This window comes from Schistocerca serialis, chromosome 6 (assembly GCF_023864345.2).
Source record: "Schistocerca serialis cubense isolate TAMUIC-IGC-003099 chromosome 6, iqSchSeri2.2, whole genome shotgun sequence".
Lineage (NCBI taxonomy): Eukaryota > Metazoa > Arthropoda > Insecta > Orthoptera > Acrididae > Schistocerca > Schistocerca serialis.
This window is the reverse complement of record NC_064643.1, coordinates 576,096,970-576,123,205: the sequence shown is the minus strand read 5'-3', so window position 1 is coordinate 576,123,205 and position 26,236 is coordinate 576,096,970. Positions and strand designations below refer to the sequence as shown.

The 26,236-nt window shown below is 40.8% G+C and overlaps 1 protein-coding gene and 1 non-coding gene across 2 annotated transcripts in view; both read right to left on the bottom strand.

Moving 5' to 3' along the window:
* Nucleotides 1–705: 705 nt before the first annotated feature.
* LOC126483654 (guanine nucleotide exchange factor subunit Rich) overlaps nt 706–26,236 on the bottom strand; it is a 291,359-nt gene continuing 265,828 nt past the window's right edge. The window contains exons 22-23 of the mRNA XM_050106716.1: nt 17,755–17,943; nt 706–4,046 (exon numbers count right to left, since the gene is read on the bottom strand). Of these exons, the coding sequence (XP_049962673.1) occupies nt 3,590–4,046; nt 17,755–17,943 (646 nt within the window). The 3' untranslated portion in view covers nt 706–3,589. The remainder of the gene's footprint in view (nt 4,047–17,754; nt 17,944–26,236) is intronic.
* Nucleotides 21,563–21,667, bottom strand: LOC126485638 (U6 spliceosomal RNA). Its single transcript, XR_007588058.1, has one exon. It is a non-coding gene; the product is annotated as a U6 spliceosomal RNA (small nuclear RNA).

Sequence of the window (26,236 nt, the reverse complement as noted above, 5' to 3'; positions counted from 1 at the left end):
TCAAAGTGCTACAAGCTTCTTTAACGTGTGAGATACTGTTAATGGAATCAGATACAACATACTGGTTTGCTAGTGTTATATTTCACCTCAGTCAGACATGATAGTTTGATCATTTACTAAAATTAAAAAACATTCCAATTATAAGTAGAGTGTACTCTGGAGTAGCAGTTGACAGCTGGTACAATGTTTGCAAGAAGTCTGGCACAGATCTGGTAAAATACTTTATAATTATGTGATACTATTTTTGATATGAAATTAATTTGCTGTTAAATTGGAGCAAAGGGATAAGACAATTAGTGAATGAAAACTGTCATATTTCCAGATGAGCAACAGTAATTTTTACAAGTTATATCAAAATGCCAGAAAACTATCACTGAAGTGTTAACCAAATTCCAACATCTGTCACCTCTTTAAAACACAACTTGCACCACATTTAACATAGATATTTTTTACAGTTATATTTATACCACATACATTCAAAATTGTCAGGCAGGGAATACACTATTGCTGTAACTAAAGTTAATGCTTTTTATATTGTCAAAAGGGGAATAGCATATTTACCCCATATGAAATTAACAGCAATGTGAGAATTTGCGCAATTCCATGGAGATGAGTTATGACTACCTTTCTTTGTCAGAATTCTTGCCTGACCTGTCAGCAAATACAAAGACCTGATGCTACACATGAATGGAGCAGAGCAAAGGCTATGAACATTTTAATGGCTCAACAAAATGAGATCATGTACTTTCAAGCAGAACATATTCTGAAGCAGCAGTTCTCAAACTGTACTTCTTGAAATCATAAGGTTCTATGTTAAACAAAACAAATTAAAGTAACAAAATTCATATTTACAACATAGACAATTAAATGTTTTTATACCATACTTCATTGAGATTGTGAAACAAGTTGTGTGTTTTAGTGCTCATTAAAATTATAGTTTGCTCAGTATTCCCTTGATGGAGAGCTTTCTTAAATGTTCATGGCTAACAATATTTGGTAACTGCCAGATGCTACAACACAGGTACTCAGAATTAAAACTGTTGAAAGTAATGCCATCACAGATTGAGAAATAGCAAAGTCAAGTACAGTTTTGTTTTAAAAAATTCCATTCAGCATCATGTAATATGCTGAAGCCAGTCCTCAATGATAAATTAACATCACATGTAAAAGTGTAAATAAAACACAGTTCAATAAATTACAGTGACAGCAATGAAAACACAAACATATATTCAGTGAACAGCTTCAGATACAATAGTCAATCACTTATTCCCTACAGACATTACAGCTACTGGTGACTACATATGTATATGTAACAACAGCAAAGGATACCACCAGACTGAAAACAAGGGCCATGAATATTCTATATACACTGCTCAACAGAATTAGGGGAACACATGTATCAATGTCCAGTTTTTGCTGCAAAGGGTACCTGTGGTCTCATTGCACATTTTAAAATCTTTGCTTTCAATGTACGCAAGAATTAAAATCATTGCCATCTATTGGTTGTGTTATGCATTACAGTGCCAGGTGACCCCTCAGAATGAAGTGAGTACTGGCGTCCCAGTGTTTTCTAGTGAGGTACACAGACGGCAGATCTCATTTGTGGACATTTTATTCAACCAAGGACATGCAATGCGACATCTTAATGCAGTGCAAGTTGGAAGGGCAGTCTGTTTGACCCAAAAAGGATAGACTTTTGGTCATGTCGCTGCAAATACCAATACCTTTCCATGTGTCATCCATTGATTATGGACATGCTACAGGGAGACAGGTCAGTACCCAAGGCGAGTTCCACAAGGTTGCATAACACCACGTGAAGTGCGATATCTGGCCATCTCTGAGTTACGGCACTGTGCGGATACCATCAGGGCATTGCAAGATGATCTCAGAAGAGCCACTATGTCTGATCAGACTATTAACTAACATGTTAAGAGAAAGGATCTTATGGTACAGACATTCTGTTTGAGTACCCCACTTTACATGACTGCATCTTGCAGCTTGCCTTCATTTCTGTCTTTCCCATGTTAAGTGGCAACACCATTACTGGTGAAACGTGTCAGTCACAGATGAGTCCAGATATCCTATGACGCAAGGTGATGGCTGTGTTCATGTTCACAGACAAGACGAGCAGTGTGTGCCAGATGTTATGCTCTGTTATGTTGTGGGGAGGCTTCAGTGTAATCAGCCACACGGATTATATGAATCTCGTCATCGTCCATAGTCACCTTACTGCCATGGAGTACACTGAACAGATCCTTTTCGAGCAAGTGGTGGGCACTGCATGTGTGTTAACCCGGAAATCCTACTAATGCCAAGGCCTATGTGGTGGATGTCAGCAGGGATGTCTTTGCGAAGCCTGGACACTGTAGTAATGGAATGGCCCGCAGTGAGTCCCAACCTAAGCTGCATTGTGCTTATGTGGAACATGCTTGACGGAAGTGTTAATGGTTGTCCTGTTCCACAACAGACTCTCCAAAAACTCTCATGTGCTGTCATTGATGAATGGGATAGGATACTACAGTGTGACCTCCACAGACATATATGAAGCATGCCACGTGTCAGGCAGTGATAAATGCTCACACACGCCATACTTGTTATCGAAGCACTAAGTCCAATGAAAAACTCCCAGAACAATGAAATGAAGGACCGTTTTCACTTTGTTTTTGACACGAGTCAGACTTTTCAGTTCTCTTTATGTAAATGATCAAGGATGTAATGATGTTTTGTTGTGTAGTTCCTTTGTGAAAGATAATAGAATTTGGTAACATATCCAATCATCAATTATTGCGCAATGGAGCATGGCAGATGCCCAAAGTCATGCCCCCTAATTCTTCTGAGCAGTGTATACATCCCACTGATTTCTGTAGTGAATAATCTGAGAACTTATTGATGAATCACATCCTGCAGAAAAAATTCAAATATTAAGAAAATGTTGAAGTATGCCATGCTCTTCAAGATAAAAAAGTAGCTGAGAATATACAGTCTTTACTCCATTTCCACAAACTGTGTGACTGTATTTACACTCAAACCTCTGGATGATTAGGAACAAAATGCAGAAGCCTCATTATAATCAGTATGCACTGAAATATACTGTTATAATTCCTGGAGAGTAATCACATTGAAACCAATGTAGATAAGGCACAGAGTCACTGAGCAAGATGGTAAGTTACCAAATACATATTCAGTGTTTATATTACAACTGGCAAAGTGAAACTGTAAAACTGATACCTGCTAATCTCAAAGAATATGTGCAACACCATCAGGAAAAAAAGAAAATAAGTATTTATAGTTTTACATTTGACTACTATGTGTGTTACATGTTATAGCTACCTGTTAAGGAATCAGTTATGGTAATTCAATAAGTATTATTGCTTAAAAACAGCTGTAAAAGAGATGCTGTTAATCACTTAAAGTTTTCATTTTCTTAAAAAAATAACTTGTTATATACAATTTTTAAGTCCATACACCAACTCGTCACATGATAATTTCACTGCACATTGTACAAAAAACAGCACACCAGCACTAAACAAACAGAGCACACATTCTTTCACTAACTGTGTTTTGTTTTACAATGTTAATACAACCAGGACTATGACACAGTGCAGACAGATCGCTCAGATTCTTCTTTCCCGTCTTCTATGGAATCAGTTTCTTGTATTTCATTTTCTGCATCAGTAACTTCTCTTGCATCAAAGACGGAATGTAAATTTCTTTCACGAGTCCTCTCTGAACGGTGCAATTCATTTCTTAACGTATCATGGAATCCCCCTGAACTGCTTGAATGGGAGGTTCTTGCTTGTTGCCCACTACTGTGATGGCTGCTGACATCTACGTTAGAACTTGCCCTTCTAGAATGAGGTGCAACAGCTGGCAGTAATTGGGGTGAACTTGGATTCTGCTGAAGTTGCTGCTGAAGATGCTGCTGCTGTTGTTGCTGTTGCTGTAATATTTTCTGTTGTTGCAGATACTGTTGTTTGCTGCTCAAGATTTTACTTAATACTGGAACTTGGTTCTGCACAGCTAACAGGAAAGGCCTATAACCAAGGCTGTCAGAAAAAAAGTATTTCATTAAACAAATAGAGAGAATAGCAACTGTTTAAAAATACTAGTCATCAAGAGCAACATTATATGCAAGGTAACATACACAATAAACCATTATAAAAGGAATACATTTATGATATTAACTTTGCATGTTATACTATCCAACAACAACACGGTTTTCATGATACAAAATTCATTACTCCAATACATAATGTATTTGCTATAAATCAAAATTTTAAAAAACTAATGAGTTATTCAATTTTAAATTATTAAATACATTCAAAGTTATGTAATATGTTGTTGTTGTAAGCTTAATGGAGAAAAAATCCAATAAATATAGAATAGTTAGGAAGTACAACAGAAACGGCATTAGAAAAAACTCATTCCAATACTGTGCCACTTGTCTGTGTGTGTGTATAGCAGGATGGATTGATAGCAGCAAGGTAATTTAATCATCAACAGAACAATTTTTCATCTTTGCTGGTTTTCTGTTTATGCAGAGAATCCTTCACGGAGGCTCTTAAGGTGGATGATATTAGTGTCAAAACAGTTGGAATCATTAAAACTGAACAAGGCCTTATTACCTGAAGGAACCCATGTGAGATTCTATATTGATGAAAATGGAAAGTGTTATATCATCAGGAAAACCATGACTAAATGCTACCAACACAATACTCCAATGTTTCCAGGCCTGTAAGAGATGATGTTTAAAATTTTATCCTTATGCACGCTTATTTTCAGTACAGAAAATGGCCATTCCTACAGATGAAGAATGGTGTGAGTACAAGATGGCTATCGGACGTGTGTAATGTTACTGGAATTATTCAGGCGAGAGATTGAAATACAGCCCAGAGGACACACATGTGCAGCTTACTGGCATCATCTGGACTTAGAGGAAGGTCGAATCGTTTGAATGAGAGAGATGCGAGCATCACCCCAACAGGCTGCACTGATAGCTGGCTGTAGATTAGTGACTGCAAAACTAGTTATGATGAATTGTTTTAGATCAACAGTATGGCAAGAAGCATAGACTTGGGTCCTTCCAGTAGGATTCCACCACAAGAAGAGCAGAACAGCACAGGATTGTCTGACAGGCTGTGAGAGAGATGGAAACCAGCTGAAACCGAGGCAGACACGTTCAGAGTACCAGGTAGAAGGACTGGTGGTGCATGTAAACACGTTCAGAGCACAAAGGGACAGGTACAAATGTGCGCGTGTTAACACGTCCAGAGCAGTTGAAGGGTTAAGGCTAAAAAGGGCCAAGGGAAACAGTAGAAACCTCTAGGATTGGAAAGATACTCCAATGGTCAAACTTAATGCCTCCAGTAATAGGGCTTGCAAGTAACCGCTTCCTAGAAGCGTGCAGATGCAGTCCACACTACATGTGACACAACCAACTGAGCGCTGATAAATCAGTCACATCAATGTGGAAATATATGACTCAGGTGAGTGATTTCACAAGCCTTGCATTAACATGTTCCAAGGAATGATTCATCCTGATCTTGTCATACCACTCAAACGCTGCCACGATTTTATTTTAATATGAAGAGCATTTTCAGCAATGTATCCAATATCATTCTTAATTACATACATCTACTCTAGATCTACATCTATACTCTGTAAACCACCATGAGCTGCGTGGTAGAGAGTACATCCCATTGTACCGGTTATTAGGGTCTCCCCCTGTTCTGTTCATGTATGGAGAGCCGGAAGAATGAGTGTTTGAATGCCTCTGTGTGTGCAGTAATTATTCTAATCTTGTCTCACAATCCCTCTGTGAATGATACATAGGAAGTTGTAGTATATTCCTAGGGTAATAATTTAAAGCTGGTCCCTGAAACTTTGACAGATTTTTTCGGGATAGTTTATGTTTAACTTCAAGAGTCATCCGGTTCATTACCTTCTGTATCTCTGTGACAACAACCTGCGACAATTCGTGCTGCCCTTCTATGTATATGTTCAATATCACCCGTTAGATCTACCTGCTACGGGTCTCACACATTTGTACAATATTCTAGAATTGGTTGCATAAGTGATTTGTAAGCAATCTCCTTTGTAGACTGATTGCACTTCCCCAGTATTCTACCAATAAACTGAAGTCTACCACCTGCTTTACCCACAACTGAACCTATGTGATCATTCCATTTCATATCCCTATAAAGTGTTACACCTAGGTATTTGTAGAGTTGGCTGATTCTAACAGTGACTCATTGATATTACTATCATTTATGTGAGATCATAGTCCAAACTGTCACTTGGATGCCAGTTTCCTTTGGCAGAAATTCTTTTCCCAGTGAATCTAAATCAAAGGAGATATCACTGATAATACAAATTTTGTAGGACTTACTCAATTAAACAAACTTGTTTGGTGGAAGAGTTTTTAAAATTCCAAATTATGCTTTCTATGTCCAAATACTTTCATAATTTAACATGTTTTGTGAAAGTCAATCTTGAGATGAGTTGACATGATTGTGAATGCCTTGTATTTGGCCTGAACAATTTAATTAATGAAAATTATTCAACAGGAAATGACATTTTTGAGACTTTTTTACTGTTCCAGAAACTGACCTTCAATAGCTCATGATCACCACACAAACAGAACTGCACTAAATATACCACATCCAGTAGATTGTTCCCTCATAATTAACTAATGAAAAATAGGACCATCAACATTTTAAAAGAATGTGAGAATGTATACACCAGTCGGCTAGATATAACATTAAAGGACACACATTGAAAGTAGGCATCACATTATTTGAATTAATCTTAACTATGAAAATTATGATCATGATTGATACCACTAAATTTTCTGAACTATCTTGCTCTAGTCCTAATTTGTTCCCACATAGCACATTTCAAATTTTTCACATTTTATTGCAATCATACCTCTTCCTTTAGGAATAAATAACATCATTATTCACAACCAGTGGTTTTTATTTATTTTTCCATTGGTGATTTAGCTATTTATGCATACTGGTGGAAAAATTCTAGAAAAAAGAGCTAAACATCAAAATACTTATGAAGCTTTAAAGTTGTATGCTGTGTTATCACAATTGCTCTGGTTGTCGCCCACCAGCAGAATGGACGACATTTAGACAACTACTAAAAAAATGGTTCAAATGGCTCTGAGCACTATGGGACTTAACATCTGTGGTCACCAGTCCCCTAGAACTTAGAACTACTTAAACCTAACTAACCTAAGGACATCACACACATCCATGCCTGAGGCAGGATTCGAACCTGCAACCGTAGCAGTCTCGCGGTTCCGGACTGCGCGCCTAGAACCGCTAGACCACCGCGGCCGGCCAGACAACTACTAAATTTACCATACACTTCATGAAAGATTTCTTCATCTATACAAGTCATTGCTGCTATAATTCTGCTTGAGCTCATTTATGGTCAGGAACTAAAAGATGAATATCCTATTCCTTCATGTATTCCCACACATTATGGCTGAAAATCTTCGAGGTCAAGAATGTAGGGAAATATCTTGTTGTCCTGGGACCCCTGTCCAGTGTTGAGACAGTGTGTCATTGGGAAATTGTCGTACACTTTTATGTCAGTCTGTTATAACCCCATACAGTGAGCAGGTATAATTTAACATCATGGGCCTTCAAGTATAGGCACAGATGGCGCAAAAAGTGCTGTGCCGTGCGCAAATATGGCCTCATATCATCTGGCGCACCGGCCCTCAGCTGCTCTAATTTTCATGGGACAAACATATATTTCACTGTTAGACTGTGCCTTAACATACACCTCAGTTGTGTGTCTCTATACTGATCACTATGTTATTTGGTCTCTTATTATATACCATCAGGTGGAAGCGAGATAAAAGTTGGTCGGTGGGAATTTTGATGTTGTGTTTGTGCAAAGTTACAATATTTTTGATGACAATGTGTGTTCATTTTGCAGTTCACTATGGCCAATATGTCAGCGGAAGAAATTCTCGAATATCTTGTTGAGCAGCAGTGCACTCTCACCAATCACCAGCAAGCTCTCTCCATGGCACTAATCACTTTGGCAGCATCATTGATGCACCAGGGTTCACTGCTGTTGACACAACCCCCACAATTTCCTCCATATGATGATTCTGCGGAAGATTGGGGTGCATACAAAAAATGCCTTTGGCAGCATCTCCTAGCTTTTGGTGTCACTGAGCCTAATGTGTATAAGGCTTTCTGTCTATCGTGGATATATCCTTATGTTTAGCATCTTTTGTGTCAGCCAGCTCATCTTCGGGTACCTGCCAGTCTCTCATCTGATGAAAGGTGTCAGTTGCTCTCTACTTATCACTGCAAACATACTCATGTTACTGCTGCTCGCATTGATTTCTACCATTGTCAAAAGTGGCTGCAACAGTCGTACAGAGCTTGTGCAGGGAACTTCATGGCCTTATGCTTGGTCCCTCCTAGAGAAGTTCATGAAAGTGCTTTACAATGTGAAAATCCCTCTCTCACATATGTTTCGAACACTTCCAAGTCTTTTGAAATAAAATAGAAGCTTGGAGTGAAGTAGCCACCACTGGTTCTCTTCATCAGCTGCCTTCAGTTAGCTCACATGGGAAGATGATGCTGTAGCCATGCAATCGTGGTTTCCACGACACATGGGGCAGCACCATGCTACACAGCAACACCAGTCAGTGCCACAATAGCAGCCACATGCTCCTCTCCTATAATGTCCTTATTGTTTCGTACAACTCTCAATCTCCTTCATCAAACATGACCGTGGATATGAACAATGTTCCCAAGTGATGGCAGCCCCAAACAAACCTTATACTGTAGAACATATTATGGACAAGATGTTAAAAATGCAAACAGACATGAGTGCAGAAGTGACTTTGTTACATTCTCAAATCTATGTGGATCTTGGATCATCAGCATTGTCCCGTCCCTCTTTGGTTACAACAAACAACAAATACTCATATTGGGACCATTTTCTACTCCCTTAGCATATAAAGCATTTGCCTGGCCTTTGACCTTTCTAATTTTGGTTTCTCTATTTCTGACCAAGTGCAACTGGTATACAGACGTGCTCTGCTCAGAATTTTCCTCATTGTTATAGGAAGGTTTAGGGTGTGCTACCAATTTCAAGAATAACATCACAATGAAACCGAAGGCACACCCCCATTTTTTCTTTTTGTACCTATCCAGTCCCATGACTCGTCTAGTGAATAGTCTACCCTGTTGGTAATTGCCAAAAAACCTAATGGCAACCTTCAGCCCTGTGACGATTTTAAAATGTGTATAAATTCACAGTCTCTTATTGATACATACTCCTTATCCCATCAGGATGAAGTCTTAGCACAGCTTTCTTGGGAACAATATTTTTCCAAAATAAACTTGAGAGAAGCCTACTTGCAACTACCTTGGATTACGATTCCAAACGCTTCACCATAGTGAATACCAACTTTGGGTTACACCAACACCAGCGCCTGGCATTTGGTGTAGCTAACACCTCTGCTATTTTCCAATGATTTTTGGAACAATTCATGGGGCCTTTGAGCTAGAGTGCATTAACTACCTGGATGACTATGGTCTCCAGTTCCTCAACAGACAAACACTTGTGGAACCTCTGTGCCTTATTCACAGTACTGGATGTCGCTGGTTTGAAATGTAAGTTGGACAAAGAGCAATTTTTTCAGCTATCTGTTGTCTATCTTGGTTTTGAAGTCTTGTGTACTGGGGTCAAACCTTAACACCAGCATGTTGATGCCATCGTAGCTTTGCTGCATCCTCCCAATGTCAAAGAATGGCAGGCCTCTCTCAGAAAGATTGCGTACTAACAAATTTCTTCCTTATGGGGCCACAGTGGTCCAGCCTCTTAGTGCTCTCTCACATAAAGGTATTCCTTTTCACTAGTACCCTGCCTGTGAGCATGCTTTTACCCTATTGAAGTCAATGTTACACTCGGCACTTTGCTTGTTACCTTTCAACCATGCCAACATCTTGGTTTGGCCACAGACGTCTCCCAGTATGGCCTTGGGACGGTTCTTTTGCACAAATACAGGGACTGTTGTGAACATGCTATTGCATGTGCTTCCCAAACCCTGAACCAGGCACAACAGCACTAACCACACATAAAAAAGCAGCCCTTGCTATTGTGTACGCACTCAAAATTTTCATGTTTCCCTATACAGTTCCATTTGATTACTGATCGTGAATCTCTGGTTTCTCTTTTTCATCCTTCAGCTGCTATTCCAGACAAAGCAGCACATTTCCTGCAATGCTGGGCTCCGTTTTTGTTATGCTACAACTACGAGATTCACTTCTGCCTCACAGCACAAAATGCTAATTTGGATCCCCTTTCTCTGTGGCTGGTTTGCCACAATCCAGCATTTGATCAGGATGAATTATTGTCGCTTTCTTCCACTGCCTCTCTGTTCTTGATGGTGTGTTATTGTTGGCTGCTGAAGAGGTAATGCCCTGGGTTATGTTCCTGTTCACATTGTGGTGGGACATCATGTGTCTTCTCCACCAGGACCATTGGGGTTTCTCTCACACAAAATTGCTGACCCCCTGCCACATCTTTTAGCCAGGTATTGACAATGACATACGAGAGTTGTGTCAGCCTGCCCACAGTGTAACAACCATTGAGAGGCACCATGCCCCCCCCCCCTTTCCCCATGGTCCCATTCAGTTTCACAGATGTGATGTATGGAGTAGGGATTGCAAAGTAATAGTGTCTTGCAGAGGGAGAAGACATGGTTCTGGGATGCCTGTGCCGTGGAGATGAGTTTTTGTGGTATCAGGTTTGTGAGGGCCAGGGATTCACAGAATCTGAAAAGGTGTAGGTCATTGTGAAAGGAGGGATGGGATTCAGAGAAAGGAATCTTAACAGTTACGCTGTTTGGTGGGATTTCTAGGCAGCATTTGAGAAACATGATGTGGGACTGGGTTTTAACCAGGAAACTGGATACTTTTCTGAACTGGTGCAGAAAGAAGGAGCAAGGATCCATTGTGGCAGGAATGGTGTCCAGGCAATAGGAATAATATATAAATGGACAAAATAGGTATTGATGGTTGAGAGAAAAGCTGGATAAGGGAAAAGATGCGTAAAGATGCATAAAAATATGTAGAGACACACAGACACATGCACAGATATGCATAAATATGCAGACACGTAAAAATATGCAAAGATACATGAAACCATGTAAAAATACACACAAATGCATTAAAAAGCTTACAGCAACATGGGTGAAAAGGAACACTGAGGTATGGGAATTTCAGCCCTCACTGACCAACACCTCCAACCAACTGCCTGTAACCTGGTCTCCCACATCAAATACATCAACCACTTCCTTCACTGACTTACCACAATTCCCACCTCTTTACGTACTGGATCCCTACTCATCACTGTTGATCTCATCTCCCTATACACCAACATCCTTCATGCCCATGGTCTTACCACTATTGGACACTACCTTTCCCAATATCCTTCAGACTCCAAACCCACTACCTCATTCCTCATACAGGGTGAGGCAGTGAAACGGCACGATTTCGATAGTGGTTGTCGGGCGCGGAGGGGGGTTGCGAGAGTGGGGGAAGTGACCTTGGGCGTCTAGAGTGGTGGAAGTTTCAGTAGCCATGGAGCGTTGGTCGAGTGCGCAACGTGCATATGCCGTAAAGGCATATTACAAAAACGCGGATAGTGTGGTTGGTGCTCAACGCGCCTTTCGTCGTGAATTCAACCTGCCGCCACGGGCTCCCATGCCATCAAGGAAAGCCATTCTCCTTTGGGTTAAAACCTTTGAAGCTACTGCTAGCACAACAAAGAAAAGAGGCGGCAGCACAAAAACAATCCGGACACCCGAGAACATTAATCGTGTGCGCGAAGCGTTGGGACGAAGTCCGCGAAAATCCGCGAGACGGCACAGCGCAGAACTTGGTCTCAGCAATCGATCAGTAAGACGGATTTTGAAGAGTGACCTTCACTATCATCCATACAAAATTCAGGTAGTGCAAGCCCTTAAACCTAATGACTACAATAACCGTATACGCTTTTGCCAGTCAATGCTTAACGTTATTGAACGAAATGAAGAAAGAGTGCATAACTTATGGATGAGTGATGAAGCCCACTTTCATCTTAGTGGGTACGTAAATAAGCAAAACTTCAGATATTGGTCCTCAGATAACCCGCACGAACTTGATGAAAAACCTCTCCATTCTGAAAAAGTAACAGTCTGGTGCGCAATGTCATCTCGTGGAATCGTGGGGCCCTATTTTTTTGAAGATGAAGATGGCAACACAGTGACGGTAACCTCTGGACATTATGCTGACATGTTGACCATTTTTGGTCTGCCTGGAATTGATCGACATGATCCAGATGCTGAAACACTCTTCCAGCAAGATGGTGCAACAAGCCATACTGCTAATGTCTCAATGGAATTGCTCAGACTTGCATTTCCACGACGTCTAATCAGCAGGAATGGCGATTTCCCCTGGCCTGCCCGTTCACCAGATCTGACGGCACCAGACTTTTTTCTTTGGGGCTACCTCAAGTGCAAAGTCTTCCAGGAAAATCCACCAAGAACAAAAGAAGACCTGAAGGAGCGAATTCGACAGGAAATTAACAACATTCCAGTACAGATGCTACGAAACGTCATGGGACAATTTCATCTCAGGCTTAGACAATGTGTGCAAAACCAAGGACGACACCTCACTGACACCATATTTAAAAAATGATTGTTTTTAAGTTAAATCTTTAATTTCCACTCTTGTACTTGAGATCCATGTTCAACTATTATGATTTTACTTGTAAATAAATCTTTGGTGGTTTTACAAAATCGTGCCGTTTCACTGCCTCACCCTGTACATCTTCCTAACATTATCCTAACCCACAACTACTTCTCATTTGAAGGAAATGCACCTGCATGGCATCATCCTATGCCAACCTTTTTTGGGCCATCTAGAGGAGACCTTCCTACCCTCCTAAAACACCAAACCTCTAGTCTGGTTCAGGTTCATTGATGATATCTTCATGATCTGGACTTAGGGCCAAGACAACCTATCTTCGTTCCTTCACAACCTCAACACCTTTCTCTCCCACCTGCTTCACATGGTCCTTCTCAACCCACCTTCCTAGATGTTGACCTCCTACTCTCTGATGGCTCCATCCACAGTTATGCCCACATTAAACCCATCAACCACCTACACTACCTGCACTTTGACAGCTGTCATCCATTTCACACCAAAAAATCCCTCCCATACAGACTGGCCACCCGGAGACAGTACATCTGCGGTGACAAAAACTCCCTTGCTCTGTATGCTGAGGATCTCACCAAGGCCTTCATAGACAGGCATTATCCCAGAGACCAAGTCCGCAAACAGATCTCCCGTACCATTTGCCCTCACACCACCAATCCTCCCACCATCCTCAAGAATTGGCCACAAAGGAGTGTCCCCTTCATCACCTAGTATTATGCTGGACTGGAACAACCGAACCACATCCTTCACCAGGGCTTTGATTGCCTATCATCATGCCCTGAAATGAGGGACATCTCACACGAGATATTTCCCACCCTGTCTAAAGTGGTGTTTTGTCCCCCACACAACCTCTACAACATCCTAGTCCATCTCTGTGGAAGACCTAGGTGCAAAACCTGCCCAATCCGCCCATCCAGCACATTCTATTCCAGTCCTATTACATGTTTATCCTGTCCCATCAGGGGCCGGGACACCTGTGAAAGCAGTCACGTCATTTACCAGCTCTGCTGCAATCATTGCACTGCTTTTTATATTGGTGTGACTACAAACCAGCTACCCACCAGGATGAATGGCTACTGCCAAACTGTGGCCAAGAGCAAAGTAGACCACCTGTGTCAAACATGCAGCTGAACAGAACACACTTGATTTCAGTGGTTGCTTCATTACCTGAGCCATCTTAATCCTTCCTTACACCACCAGCTTTTATGAACTGTGTAAATGGGAATTACCCTTACACCACATTCTTCATTTCCATAACTATCCCAGCCTCAGCCTACAATAACATACTGTCCGTCCCCCCCCCCCCCTCCCCCCACACCCACCCAACAGTTTCTATTCCCTCTGTCCTATCATCTCCTCCCCCTTCCCATCTCCCACCCTCTGCCAACATATCCACCAGCCTTCCCCACTACTCTCCTTTTTTCCCCCACCTCCCTTCCCCACAACCTCCTGACACTGTACCTGCTGGCAATCTAATCCCTGCGCACTCCACCAGACAGTGTCTCTCTCCTCATCCGTACACTACTATCCCTTCCCCTTCCACACCCCTGCAGACTGCTGCTTACATTCCACATGATAGTTGCATTCCGAATTGAGATGCTGGAGTTGGCAGTCTTGCGTGCATGAGGTGTCCTTGCTTATGCGTGTGAATGGTATTTGTCTTTCTTTTACTGATGAAGGCTGTGGCTGAAAGCTTTATGTAACTGTTTTTAATTGTGCCTGTCTGCAACTTAACATGTTTTCTTTATGGTAAGTAGCAATCTGTCTTTACCTAAATTATTGATATTTGTACAATGAGTGGCACCCAGCATGTTACAGCCCCTCCATTTCACACTCACTCCAATGGAGATGCAGAGCCGTTGGTCCGTACTTTCAAAACTCACATAAAAAAATATATCACATAATCTTCTCCTGAAGAAGCTGTCGACAGATCCTTCAGCTCATAAAGGTTCACTTCAGTTGACGATCGTAGCCCAGTGGAGATGCATGCTTCACAGCTGCCAGCCCCATACACAGCTTCATAGCTAATACTTGTCCACCTGGCGGCACCTGCCTTGCAGCAGTTCCATCTGGGCTCTTCCATTTGGGCCCATGGGTTTGGCCAGTGCCCTTAAGTAAACACCAGTTGTCATCGATCACTACCAAGACTGCCACCTCTACGTTTTGCACACCTCCAATGGCTTGGTATCATGACACTATGACCAGCTCTGCTTATGCGAGACCAACCATGTGGTGGAGACTACGCTGGCCCCATGGTTGCCTCCACAGTGTGCTCCACACCCCCTCCAGCTCCTGCACCACCTTCATTCTGTGTGCTGCCACCACCAGAAAGAATAGTTAGCGTCTCCATCTCCACAGCCTGTCGCCTTTGCTGCCTTTGTCTTCTCTGTAGCCTCGATCACAAGAGTGCCTGCCCTAGTGCGGACATGGATATGGCACCTCCATCACCTCTCCTGTGAAGTCATGACACTTGTTCCAGCAGTCATCCTGTTCTGATGAATACATTGACATCTCCACAGTGAACACTTTTCACCAAGGGGGAAGGAGTGTTGTAACCATTTTTAGTGCGTGTGCATAATTAAACAGTGCATGCGTCAATGGCGTACCCCAAAGAGGCTGCCTCACACTGGCACAGATGGTGCAACAAGTGCTGCGTTATGTTCAAACAGCCTTACATAATCCGAGGCACTGGGCTCTAGACCACTCTAATGTTTATGTGACAAATATATACTTCACTTTTAGACTACATCTTAATGTACACCTTGTTTACGAGTGTTTATACTGATTACTATGTTATTCAGTGTCTTAGTATATTCCTTCAAGTGGAAGTGAGAGAAAAGTTGATTGATGGGAAACCTGACATTGTGTTTGTGCAATGTTACAATATATTTTGATGACGTTCTAAGCTGCTGGAATATGAAGTCACAGAATCCTTCTCAAATCGTGGAGAAAGGCAATCATCTCATTTCAAGATAGTTCATTCTGGACACTTTGTTATCATCATTTTAAATAAATCTATTTCATGGTCAATGTTTTCCTTTGTGTTCTGTAGTCCTCTTGTTAACATCTTATGCAGGTAACCTTTATTGATAACACAAAAATGTTACTTCATTGCTAGAAGTTAAATGGTAACAGGTATAACAAATGTTTTTCACTGAATGTGGAACAGTCCCAAAACAATGACAAAAAGTATGCTGAATGCAATTACTTAGGCACACTTGTTCCACTGCAACATGCAAAAAGGCTTGTGTTCACTGGACACCATTTTAATTTAGAATGAGGCTATAAATATTACCAAAGCACTTCCTGGCAGATTAAAACTGTGTGCCGGACTGAGACTCAAACTCAGGACCTCTGCCTTTTGTGGGCAAGTGCTCAATCAATACATTTCTCCACAATTCTAGGCCATGCCCATCTTTCTACACATCTGCTTCCCAGAATATCCACAGTAGGCCACAGTGCAACTAAACAAGAAAAATATAGCAAAATAACCTAAGAAAAGTACTCAAGGTTTCACGAACATTTTTATAATTTGTCCTTATTTCTGTAGCATTTGTCCATCAGCAAATATATATGGTTAAAATCAGGTCATTCTTTTTCAAACAAGCTGTATTCTACGAGGGTCGGTCAAAAAGTAATGCCTCCCATTTTTTTTCTACTTAAAGAAATTAAGTTAAGTGAAAAATTTGAATTTGGCGCCATTCCTCAAACCTTCTTCTGCAATCCACTGCAGTAGTAACTTTCTGTGTCAACAGGTGGCAGCACAGCAGAAGTTTGTAAGATGGCCGACATCGATGTTCGTTTGCGACAGCGTTGTGTGATTGAATTCTTGAATGCAGAAGGTGAAACACCCATACGCATTCATGAAAGACTGAAGAAGGTGTATGGTGTTGTGACAGTGGATGTCAGCACTGTTAGACGATGGGTTCGTCGTTGTAAGGAAGCTGAAGGGCAAACACCGTTGACTGACGAAAAGCGGAGCGGCAGGCCGGTGAGTGCAGTGACTCCACACAACATTCAGAAAGTTGATGACATCATTCGTGGTGACCGTCGGGTGACTGCAGATGAAGTGTGTCGCATTATTTCTCTTAGTAAAGGCAGTGTGATCACGATTATTAAACAATTGGGGTACTCAAAAGTTTGTGCACGGTGGGTTCCAAGAATGTTAACCGATCAGAATAAAGAGGCAAGGAAAACAATAGCCTCCCAACACTTGCAGCGCTTCCATTTGGAGGGAGATGAGTTTCTGAAAAAAATTGTGACCGGGGACGAAACATGGGTGCATTTTTTTGAACCCGAATCAAAGAGGCAGTCAATGGAGTGGCGTCACACAAGCTCGCCGAGGAAGAAAAAATTCAAAACTGTGCGATCGGCAGGGAAAGTTATGGCAACAGTTTTCTGGGATACAGAGGGTGTGATTCTGATTGATTTTTTGGAGCAGGGATGCACAATAAATTCTGTTCAATACGTCACAACCCTCAACAAACTTAAAGCACGTCTTCAGCGAGATCGCCCAACAAAATCAATGGCAGATGTTCTTCTTTTGCATGACAATGCAAGACCACACACCAGTCGTCACACCTCTGACGAGATTGTCAAAATTGGATGGGAAGTTTTGCCTCATCCCCCATACAGCCCTGACCTGGCACCATCAGACTTCCATCTGTTCGGGCCACTAAAAGAAGCTCATCGTGGGATTCATTTTGAAGATGAGGAGGCCGTCAAAACATCCGTGCGTCAATGGCTTAGGAAGCAGAGCTGTGATTTTTACCGTGCTGGGATACATGCCCTTGTTCAAAGATGGACCAAAACTGTAGAGATGGGCGGAGATTACATTGAAAAATGACAAAATGATCCTCAATGTTGTGGTTTTCAACCTATGTAATTGCATTTAAATTTCCTGACAATTAAACGTAGAAAAAAAATAGGAGGCATTACTTTTTGACTGACCCTCGTAACTTCTGTTTATAACACCATTCTACACAGAAGTAATAAACATGAAACTCCATACCATTCACTGCTGCTCCACTGACACAGACTAACAAGACCATTCTTTACCCTCAGGACAGCTTCATAGGAATGTTCTGTAGAGCGAGTGCTGTTAGTGATACGTACAACAGCCAGAGCATCTCGCAGCAAGACAGATATTACCAATGCCCACTCAATGCAGCCGGCTTCTGTGAATAATTGTAACAGGTACCTGGAACAGAAATGTACAGCTATGTACATATAAACAGTTCAAGAGCAACATTTAGTCACTGATAACACTTCAGTGTACAGATTCTGAAATTTCACCATCAGCATCAACTATCTGACTGTGTTGTTCTATCTTCCAGAACGTTCAGACTGTTTTGACACAACTCGCCATCATGTGAATCTGTGATTATCTCAAGCTCACTGGACAAAAAATTAGTCATCCCTAAAGAAATGAATACAAGCATCATTTAATACCCTGTACTCTGCCCCTTGATTTGAAAACTGCCTAGATTCAGTTAGGATGTGAGTCCACAAGGTTGTGCAGGTTTGTTGCCACTGATCGAGGATTTAATCACACAACTGGGTGGATGCTGATGTAGTATCACCTGATGTTCTACCCTGTCCCACAGACTTTCTATGGGGGTTCACAATCTGATGATTTTGCAGGCCTATCAAGAAGTAACATGCTGGAAGAGTGTTCACAAAACCAGTCACATATTCTTCCAGCCTGATGAACTTTGCTGTTGTCATCTTCATGCATGCAGTTCCTGTTACAACGTTCTCTCACTAACAGGTCGGAATGGGCCTTCACTCATGTTGTTGTGGTCTTCAGTCCTGAGACTGGTTTGATGCAGCTCTCCATGCTACTCTATCCTGTGCAAGCCTCTTCATCTCCCAGTACCTACTGCAGCCTACATCCTTCTGAATCTGCTTAGTGTATTCATCTCTTGGTCCCCCTCTATGATTTTTACCCTCCACGCTGCCCTCCAGTACTAAGTTGGTGATCCCTTGATGCCTCAGAACATGTCCTACCAACTGATTCCTCCTTCTAGTCAAGTTGTGCCACAAACTCCTCTTCTACCCAATTCTATTCAATACCTCCTCATTAGTTATGTGATCTACCCATCTAATCTTCAGTATTCTTCTGTAACACCACATTTCGAAAGTTTCTATTCTCTTCTTGTCTAAACTATTTATCGTCCATGTTTCACTTCCATACCTGGCTACACTCCATACAAATACTTTCAGAAACGAGTTCCTGACACTTAAATCTATACTCAATGTTAACAAATTTCTCTTCTTCAGAAACGCTTTCCTTGCCGTTGCCAGTCTACATTTTATATTCTCTCTACTTCGACCATCATCAGTTACTTTGCTCCCCAAATAGCAAAACTCCTTTACTACTTTAAGTGTCTCATTTCCTAATCTAATTCCTGCAGCATCACCTGACTTAATTCGACTACATTCCCTTATCCTCGTTTTGCTTTTGTTGATGTTCAACTTATATCCTCCTTTCAAGATACTGTCCATTCCATTCAAATGCTCTTCCAAGACCTTTGCTGTCTCTGACAGAATTACAATGTCATCGGTAAACCTCAAAGTTTTTATGTCTTCTCCTTGGATTTCAATACTTACTTCGAACTTTTATTTCATTTCCTTTACTGCTTGCTCAAGATACAGATTGAATAGCATCATTGCCTGTAGAAATCTGTGTTGGGTGTGAAAGCGATTTTGATTCACAAGATGCGAAATGCATCTCTGGTACCTCTCAGTCAGAACCTTTTCCTGACAACAATTCTCACATTGTGTTTTGTGGCCATGTGTGTTACACCACTAATTGTAGACATGTTGAACAGTTCATTGCAAAACACTAACAAATTCAGCAACTTCAGACATTGTATGATCATCTGCGTGGTCAAACATGAATGTCCCTTTTTGCCATTCTCTCGTGTCCTTATATCTACCCAAGTTTATGTACAGCATTGCAGCAATCACTTTGGCCTTATGCTCACAGAGGCAGCATGTGTGCAGTGAGGCACATTACTCGATCTCTGCATAATACATAAAGTGTGACAATTCATCTGTGCACGTATTGAGGTGACTAACTTTTTGCCTGGTGAGTTTATATACAGTTCTAGAAAATGAGACATACGGAAATGACAATTCCACAAAGCTCAGCCTTGAACTGGAAAGCAATTTTCTAACCTAAGTGATGGTGGTGGTGATTAGTAGGATGATGATATTAGTTTTACGGCCCTCAATGGAATGGTTATCGTTGTCCTTGCAGAAAACAAACTAAAGTGAGCTTAGTTAGAACAAAATCTTTCTCATAAGCATTCGTCTTTGGCAACAGTGCATGGACACACACATATTAGACATTTTAAATGTGTCTGGCAATGACAACACAGGGGTGGTTGCTCATCAATATATTAAAATTGATAGCAAAAATAATGCATGGGAGCAAGCACACCTACATTTACTTTCACACTCTTTCCTCAAGCTTAAATAAAAAATAAATGTCATGTGACTAGGGCCTCCCATCGGAGTAGACCGTCTGCCAGGTGCAAGTCTTTCGATTTGATGCCACTTCGGCGACTTGCTTAAATAAAGCTATAAGATAGTCATGACAAAATACTAAATAAAACAAGGATTAGTTCAAAAAATTGCTTTAAGTTATTCTCCAGTACGTGTGTGCAGCTGACCACCAATGAAAATACAGAAAGAGCTGTGAGAATGGGAACAAGTAAATACTGATTAACAGTTCTATACACGAATGTTAAAAGTGCTTAAACAAAACCTGAGTGTTTGTTTAAAAATTTATATTAAAAAAAGAAATGGACAAACAATCAAATATGTAAAACTATTATTCTGATAACTGTGGCTGGCTTGATCACTGACTAAGAAGGGATGAAACAGTTAATCTGAGATCCACTAAAATAACCAACCCAACAACATGATGAAGAGTGCACACAACATACAAAATCTTAAAACCTTACTGAAACTCATCTCATTGATATTTAGAACAGTGGATGAATTGTTATAAAAAAAAAAATTGCTGGTCTCTTGTCAAAATATGAAACACAATCATGTAAAATACGGTGCTATGACAATGGTACATCACAACACTGCACATTGGTGGATCCTCTGCCGGAGGAGGTGTGCCTGTGTCAGAGGATGGTGCATTTTTCTCAGTCATATTACAGGTATTTCTTTCCATCTATCATATTCACCATTACTGAACTGTAGGCATAACCACTCTTCATTTATTACTTTGTACCTCCAGCCACACAGTCTCTCATAGATACATAATTCTCTTTCTCAGCAATAAGGCAACAGCACATAAGAAGAGACCACAGAGCAGTACATTATTTTCATTGTGCACATCTCTTGCTAACATGTCAGCTTACCCATTGTCTTGGATTGCCACATTGTCTGGTACCCAGCACAAAATAATTGCTTCACTTTATGTTTTAATATGTGATGAACTATTATGTTTTGATTGAGGAAGATTAAAGGCTGTAGACTGTGGGACTGACAGTATCTTATATGTGAGTCGCACCAGGAGGTACTTTTGACAGATGGCTAGGGGCAGTTCCCCTGCCTCAGAAAAGAAACTTGGTATAGGGCTTTCCCTGAGGACCCCTGTCACCAATCTAATGCCCTCATGAAAAGTGGAGTCTAAGTCATATAAACAGAATTGTTGTACAGAGTCATATACAATATGGCCATGGTCCAGCTGCAAGCTGTAAAATAGCAACAGGGAGGGGATGTATGTATGTGTCTGCAACTAGGACACTTTATGATGTTTAAAGCCTTTAGAGCTGAGGTGCTTCAGGTGCGGCAAAAATGGGGAACACTTCATAATTTTGCTGGTCATCCTTGTGTAAAGCCATGTTAATCATCTCTGTACCATTCCAATCAAGTATATGTAGTTCCAAAGCAAATACTTGACTTATGCATATCAAGATAATCTGTCACCTGGTTAAAAATACAGGCCCTTTTTTAGTTTGGAAATGGTTCAAGTGCCCTTCTGAAAAAACAGTACATGGACAGAGTTCCCACAGATTGTATTGGCTTTTTCATATATGTTAATATAAAATTCTGACCATTACTTAATGAGGTACTAAATTCAAATGAGGATGAATATGAAACAAAATCATTGATACAATTTGGTACAAATTCTATGCTCTGGATGTTGATAAAACTAAGCTTCAGGCTACTACATCACTGAACATCTTGGAACAGACTTATAAAAATATTTGGAACAACATCCTACTCAAAATTCCTTAGTAAGCTGAAAGAAACTTTTTACAGTGAAGAGAAAATGTTTTATTGGTACTTAGGCTGACAACAAATTATGTTCATATTTGTAACCATTTTGACTGTTAATCAACTTACTGTGTATTAAAACTAATAAATATGGTCCTCAGGAACCACTACAATGGCTTTCCCTGGATGTCATTGTTTTGAAGCGTGTGTGTTATTCAGTCACTGGTCTGCTAATGTGTGTGTGTGTGTGTGTGTGTGTGTGTGTGTGTTCTGGGCACTCAAATGAATGGTGATATTACCAATGCCCTTACAAATACTATGAGGAATAAATGTGGTTAAAAACATCACAAAACAAGGAAGATTAAGTCTTACACAAATAAATGTTCTAAACACGGCAATTAAAACACAAGTAATATAAGAGGAAACCTAAAAGAACTACGCAAGGAAATGCAGCTGGCTGATCACTAACATGAATGTGCCAGTCACTATGACAACACGTTAAAACTTGCTTCCTAAAATTTTTGGGAACAAATCGGAAATTTCATGAAACCTGGAAAGTGATACCACATTCATTTGAGTGTTAGTTAAAAGAGAGGGCACATCTTTTGAGAAATATGCTCCCACCCTCTTCTCTGAATATAAAACACTGTATACTAAAGTGTAGGCCACTGTGATCTGTATGTCACAAGCATTACACATTCAAGTTTCCTTTTGCCAGAGCAAGAAGCCCTGTGTCAAAGGGCTGTGTTCCATGTGAAGATGAGACGACAGAAGGACATCATCCCACCGGCATGGCTGGAATAAGGTACACCATGGCTGAGTTGTTGACTTTAGCAGACACAGCTTACTAAAAAATATCTGCTACTTATAGCCACTCTTCTTATCATCAACACATGACACTGCACCACAACAATGAGGTGATAATTGCTTCACTTTATGTTTTAATATGTATCGGAGTATCACGACTTGAGTCCTTGGCTGCGTCGGCCACCATTTTGGTCCCTTAATACCTATGAAATGCTTAACTCCATTTTTAATGTTCCTTTACCAAGGAAAACCCAGGACAATTGCCCCAATTTAATCCTTGTACCACTGAAATGATGAATGAAATAAGTATTAGTGTCAGTGGTGTTGAGAAACAACAGCAATGGTTAAAACTGAAAAGGACTCCAGGGCCTGTTGGATCCCTATCAGATTCTATACTAAAATCTATTGTAGATCTCCCTCACAAAAAACTGTGCCCGGTTCTTGAAAAAAGGCACAGGTCACACTACACGAAGGATAGTAGAAGTGAGCCACAAAACTTCCATCCAACATCCTTGACACTGATTTGTTGTAGAATCTTATATCATATTCTGATCTCAGGCATAATGAGGTAACTTGAACAGAGTGACTTTCTCAATGCCAACTAGCTTGGATTCTGAAAACATCAATCATGTGAAACCCAACTGGCACTTTTCTCACATGACATACTGGAAGCTTTTGATCAAGGCAACCAAGCAGATGCAGTATTTCTTGATTTCCGAAAAGCATTTGACTCATCATCACACCTACGCTAACTGCCGAAAGTATGATCATATGAGGTATCAAGTGAAATTTGTGACTGGACTGCAGATTTTTTGGTAGGAAGGACACAGCATGTTATCTTGGATGGAGAGTCATCATCAGATGTAGAAGTAACTTGGGTGTGCCTCAGGGAAATGTGTTGGGACCTTTGCTGTTCATGTCGTATATTAATGACATTGCGGACAATATTAATAGTAAAATCAGGCATTTTTACCTCATTATAGATAACTGCGGCATCTATAATGAAGTACTACCTGTAAAAAGCTGCATAAATGTTGTCAGATCTTGATGAGACTTCAATGTGCTGCAGAGATTGGCAAGTTGCTCTAAATGTTCAGAAATGTAAAATTGTTCACTTCACAAAATGATAAAATGTAGTATCCTATGACTATAATATCAACAACTCACTGCTGGAATCAGCCTACTCATACAAATACCTAGGTATAACAATTTGTAGGGATCTGAAATGGAATGATCACATAGGTTCAGTCATGGGTAAAGCAGGTGGTAGACTTCGGTTTATTGGTAGAATACTGGGGAAGTACAGTCAACCGTGTGACCGGGTCTAGAATATTGCTGAAGTGTGTGGGACCAGAACCAAATAGGACTAACAGGAGATATTAAACGTATACAGAGAAGGGCAGCTTAAATGGTAACAGGTTTGTTTAATCTGTGGGAGAGTGTCACAGAGGTACTGAAGGAGCTGAACTGGAAGATTCTTGGAGATAGATATGAACTATCACAAGAAAGTCCATTAACAAAGTTTCAAGATCCAGTTTTAAATGATTACTTCAGGAATTTATTACAGCTCCCTACATATCACTCGCATAGGGATCATGAGGACGAGATTAGAACAATTACTGCATGCACAGAGGCATTCAAACAATCATTCTTCCCACACTCCGTACATGAATGGAATAGGAAGAAACCCTAATAACTGGTACAATGGGATGTAGCCTCTGCCATGCCCCTCACAGTGGTTTGCACAGAGTAGATGTAGATATGCCCTGGCACTCACCATGAAGACATCACTTTCCGCAGCCTTTGCAAATGGAGAATGTCATTCTGGATATCCTGGACTACTTTACCTGCTGAGTACAAATGCTGTAGAGAGTGAAGTGCACTCAGGGAGTTGGAACAGCTGAGGAATTTAGCAGTCACACACAACTTGTTTCATCTGCTCCAGTTTCTGCAAGACCACAATAATCCTGCATCCAAGCTAGTGAAGTCTTGAAGCAATCATATCTCAAGGAAACAATCAGAGAAAACAACAGAGCAATAAATGGAGTCCTCCTTTTAGATCCATCCTTGATTGCAGCATCAAAATCACCTCCCTCCGTGAATTGGGCAATTGTCCTGTTAACACTCGTGGCCAGCCTGATCTCCTTTTGGTGTGTAATGTCAATGTTCTTCAGGTAAGAAGATCTTGAAGATCCATACTGCACACCCATAGTCTAGCCACAAGCCTAAAAAAAGCCCTTGAACACTGACGCAGTTGTGCCCTGTCCATTTTCGTAGATCTGTGACAGAGGCACTTCAAGATATTTAGTGACTTCTGGGTCCTTGGCTTTGTGTCCTTTAGCACTAGAAGGACTGAGGGGCCAAATTGGCCCCTTTTCGATCTTTTCACTTGTTTTCTGAGCAAATCGTAAGTTCGACTGACTTGATATTTTGTGACTTTTCATCAGTCATATGAAATATTAACCACCGCATTTTGGAGTGTCCTATTTTTATTAGGTTGTGAAATATGAAGCTTACCACCTAGAAGGACGGCGGGGCCAATTTGGCCCTCCAACATTTATTTGTATTTAGAGGCTACTTCTTTGCAATACTGCATATGAAATCACATGAACTGTTGCCCCTCTGTTGTTCAAATGTGCGACAACAATGTCATTCAATCCAGCGCTGATTGTTGGTTAGCTGATGTAAGGATTTCAGTTATTGTCTGTTGTGACGGTATCTGAGAGTCGTCCTTGCAGTCATGACCTATGAATACAAGAAGTGGCTAACAGACCCTGAAATACTAGCAGAACTGAGAAAAATAGAAGATAAAAGTTCAGGTGAAGAATTTGAGTTTTCTGACAGCGATCAGGACAATGAAGAAAGTCTAGTAGTTCCAGTGTGTGCAGATGAAGAACGTGATTCATGCAACGAATGTGATGATGTAAACACAGCCAAGGACAGTTTTCTGTTAAATTTAGGGGAAAATGAAGCTTCTATATCCAGCATGCCTTCTGATGTTCCAAATTCTAGCTCTATAAGATCAACAACCCGGACAACATTTGCTTCCCCCGGAAGTCAGTCAAAAACTGATACTGGGCAACCTACTAAACAAAAAGAAACAGCAAAAGATGGGACTGTGTGGAAAATTGTACCAGTGAGTTCTAATGCAGGTCAGTAATATTTCTGCTCTTTGTATATAGTTTTAGTTTTTAAAATTACAAGAACATATATACTCATATAATATCAGTACATTACACGTTCTAAAAGTACTGTTCTTTTTTCATATGTTTTCAGGTCGTCTACAAAAGTCATAACATTTTGTGGGAGAGATCAGGACCAACATCATATGCTAAAAGGAAAACTCAAAGTGGGAAACTTCTTAGTGCTTGGCGGTTAATTTTCAGTGCTTCCATGATGCGCCACATCAAGCACTGTACTGAAGCTGAGGCTTGTCGTCG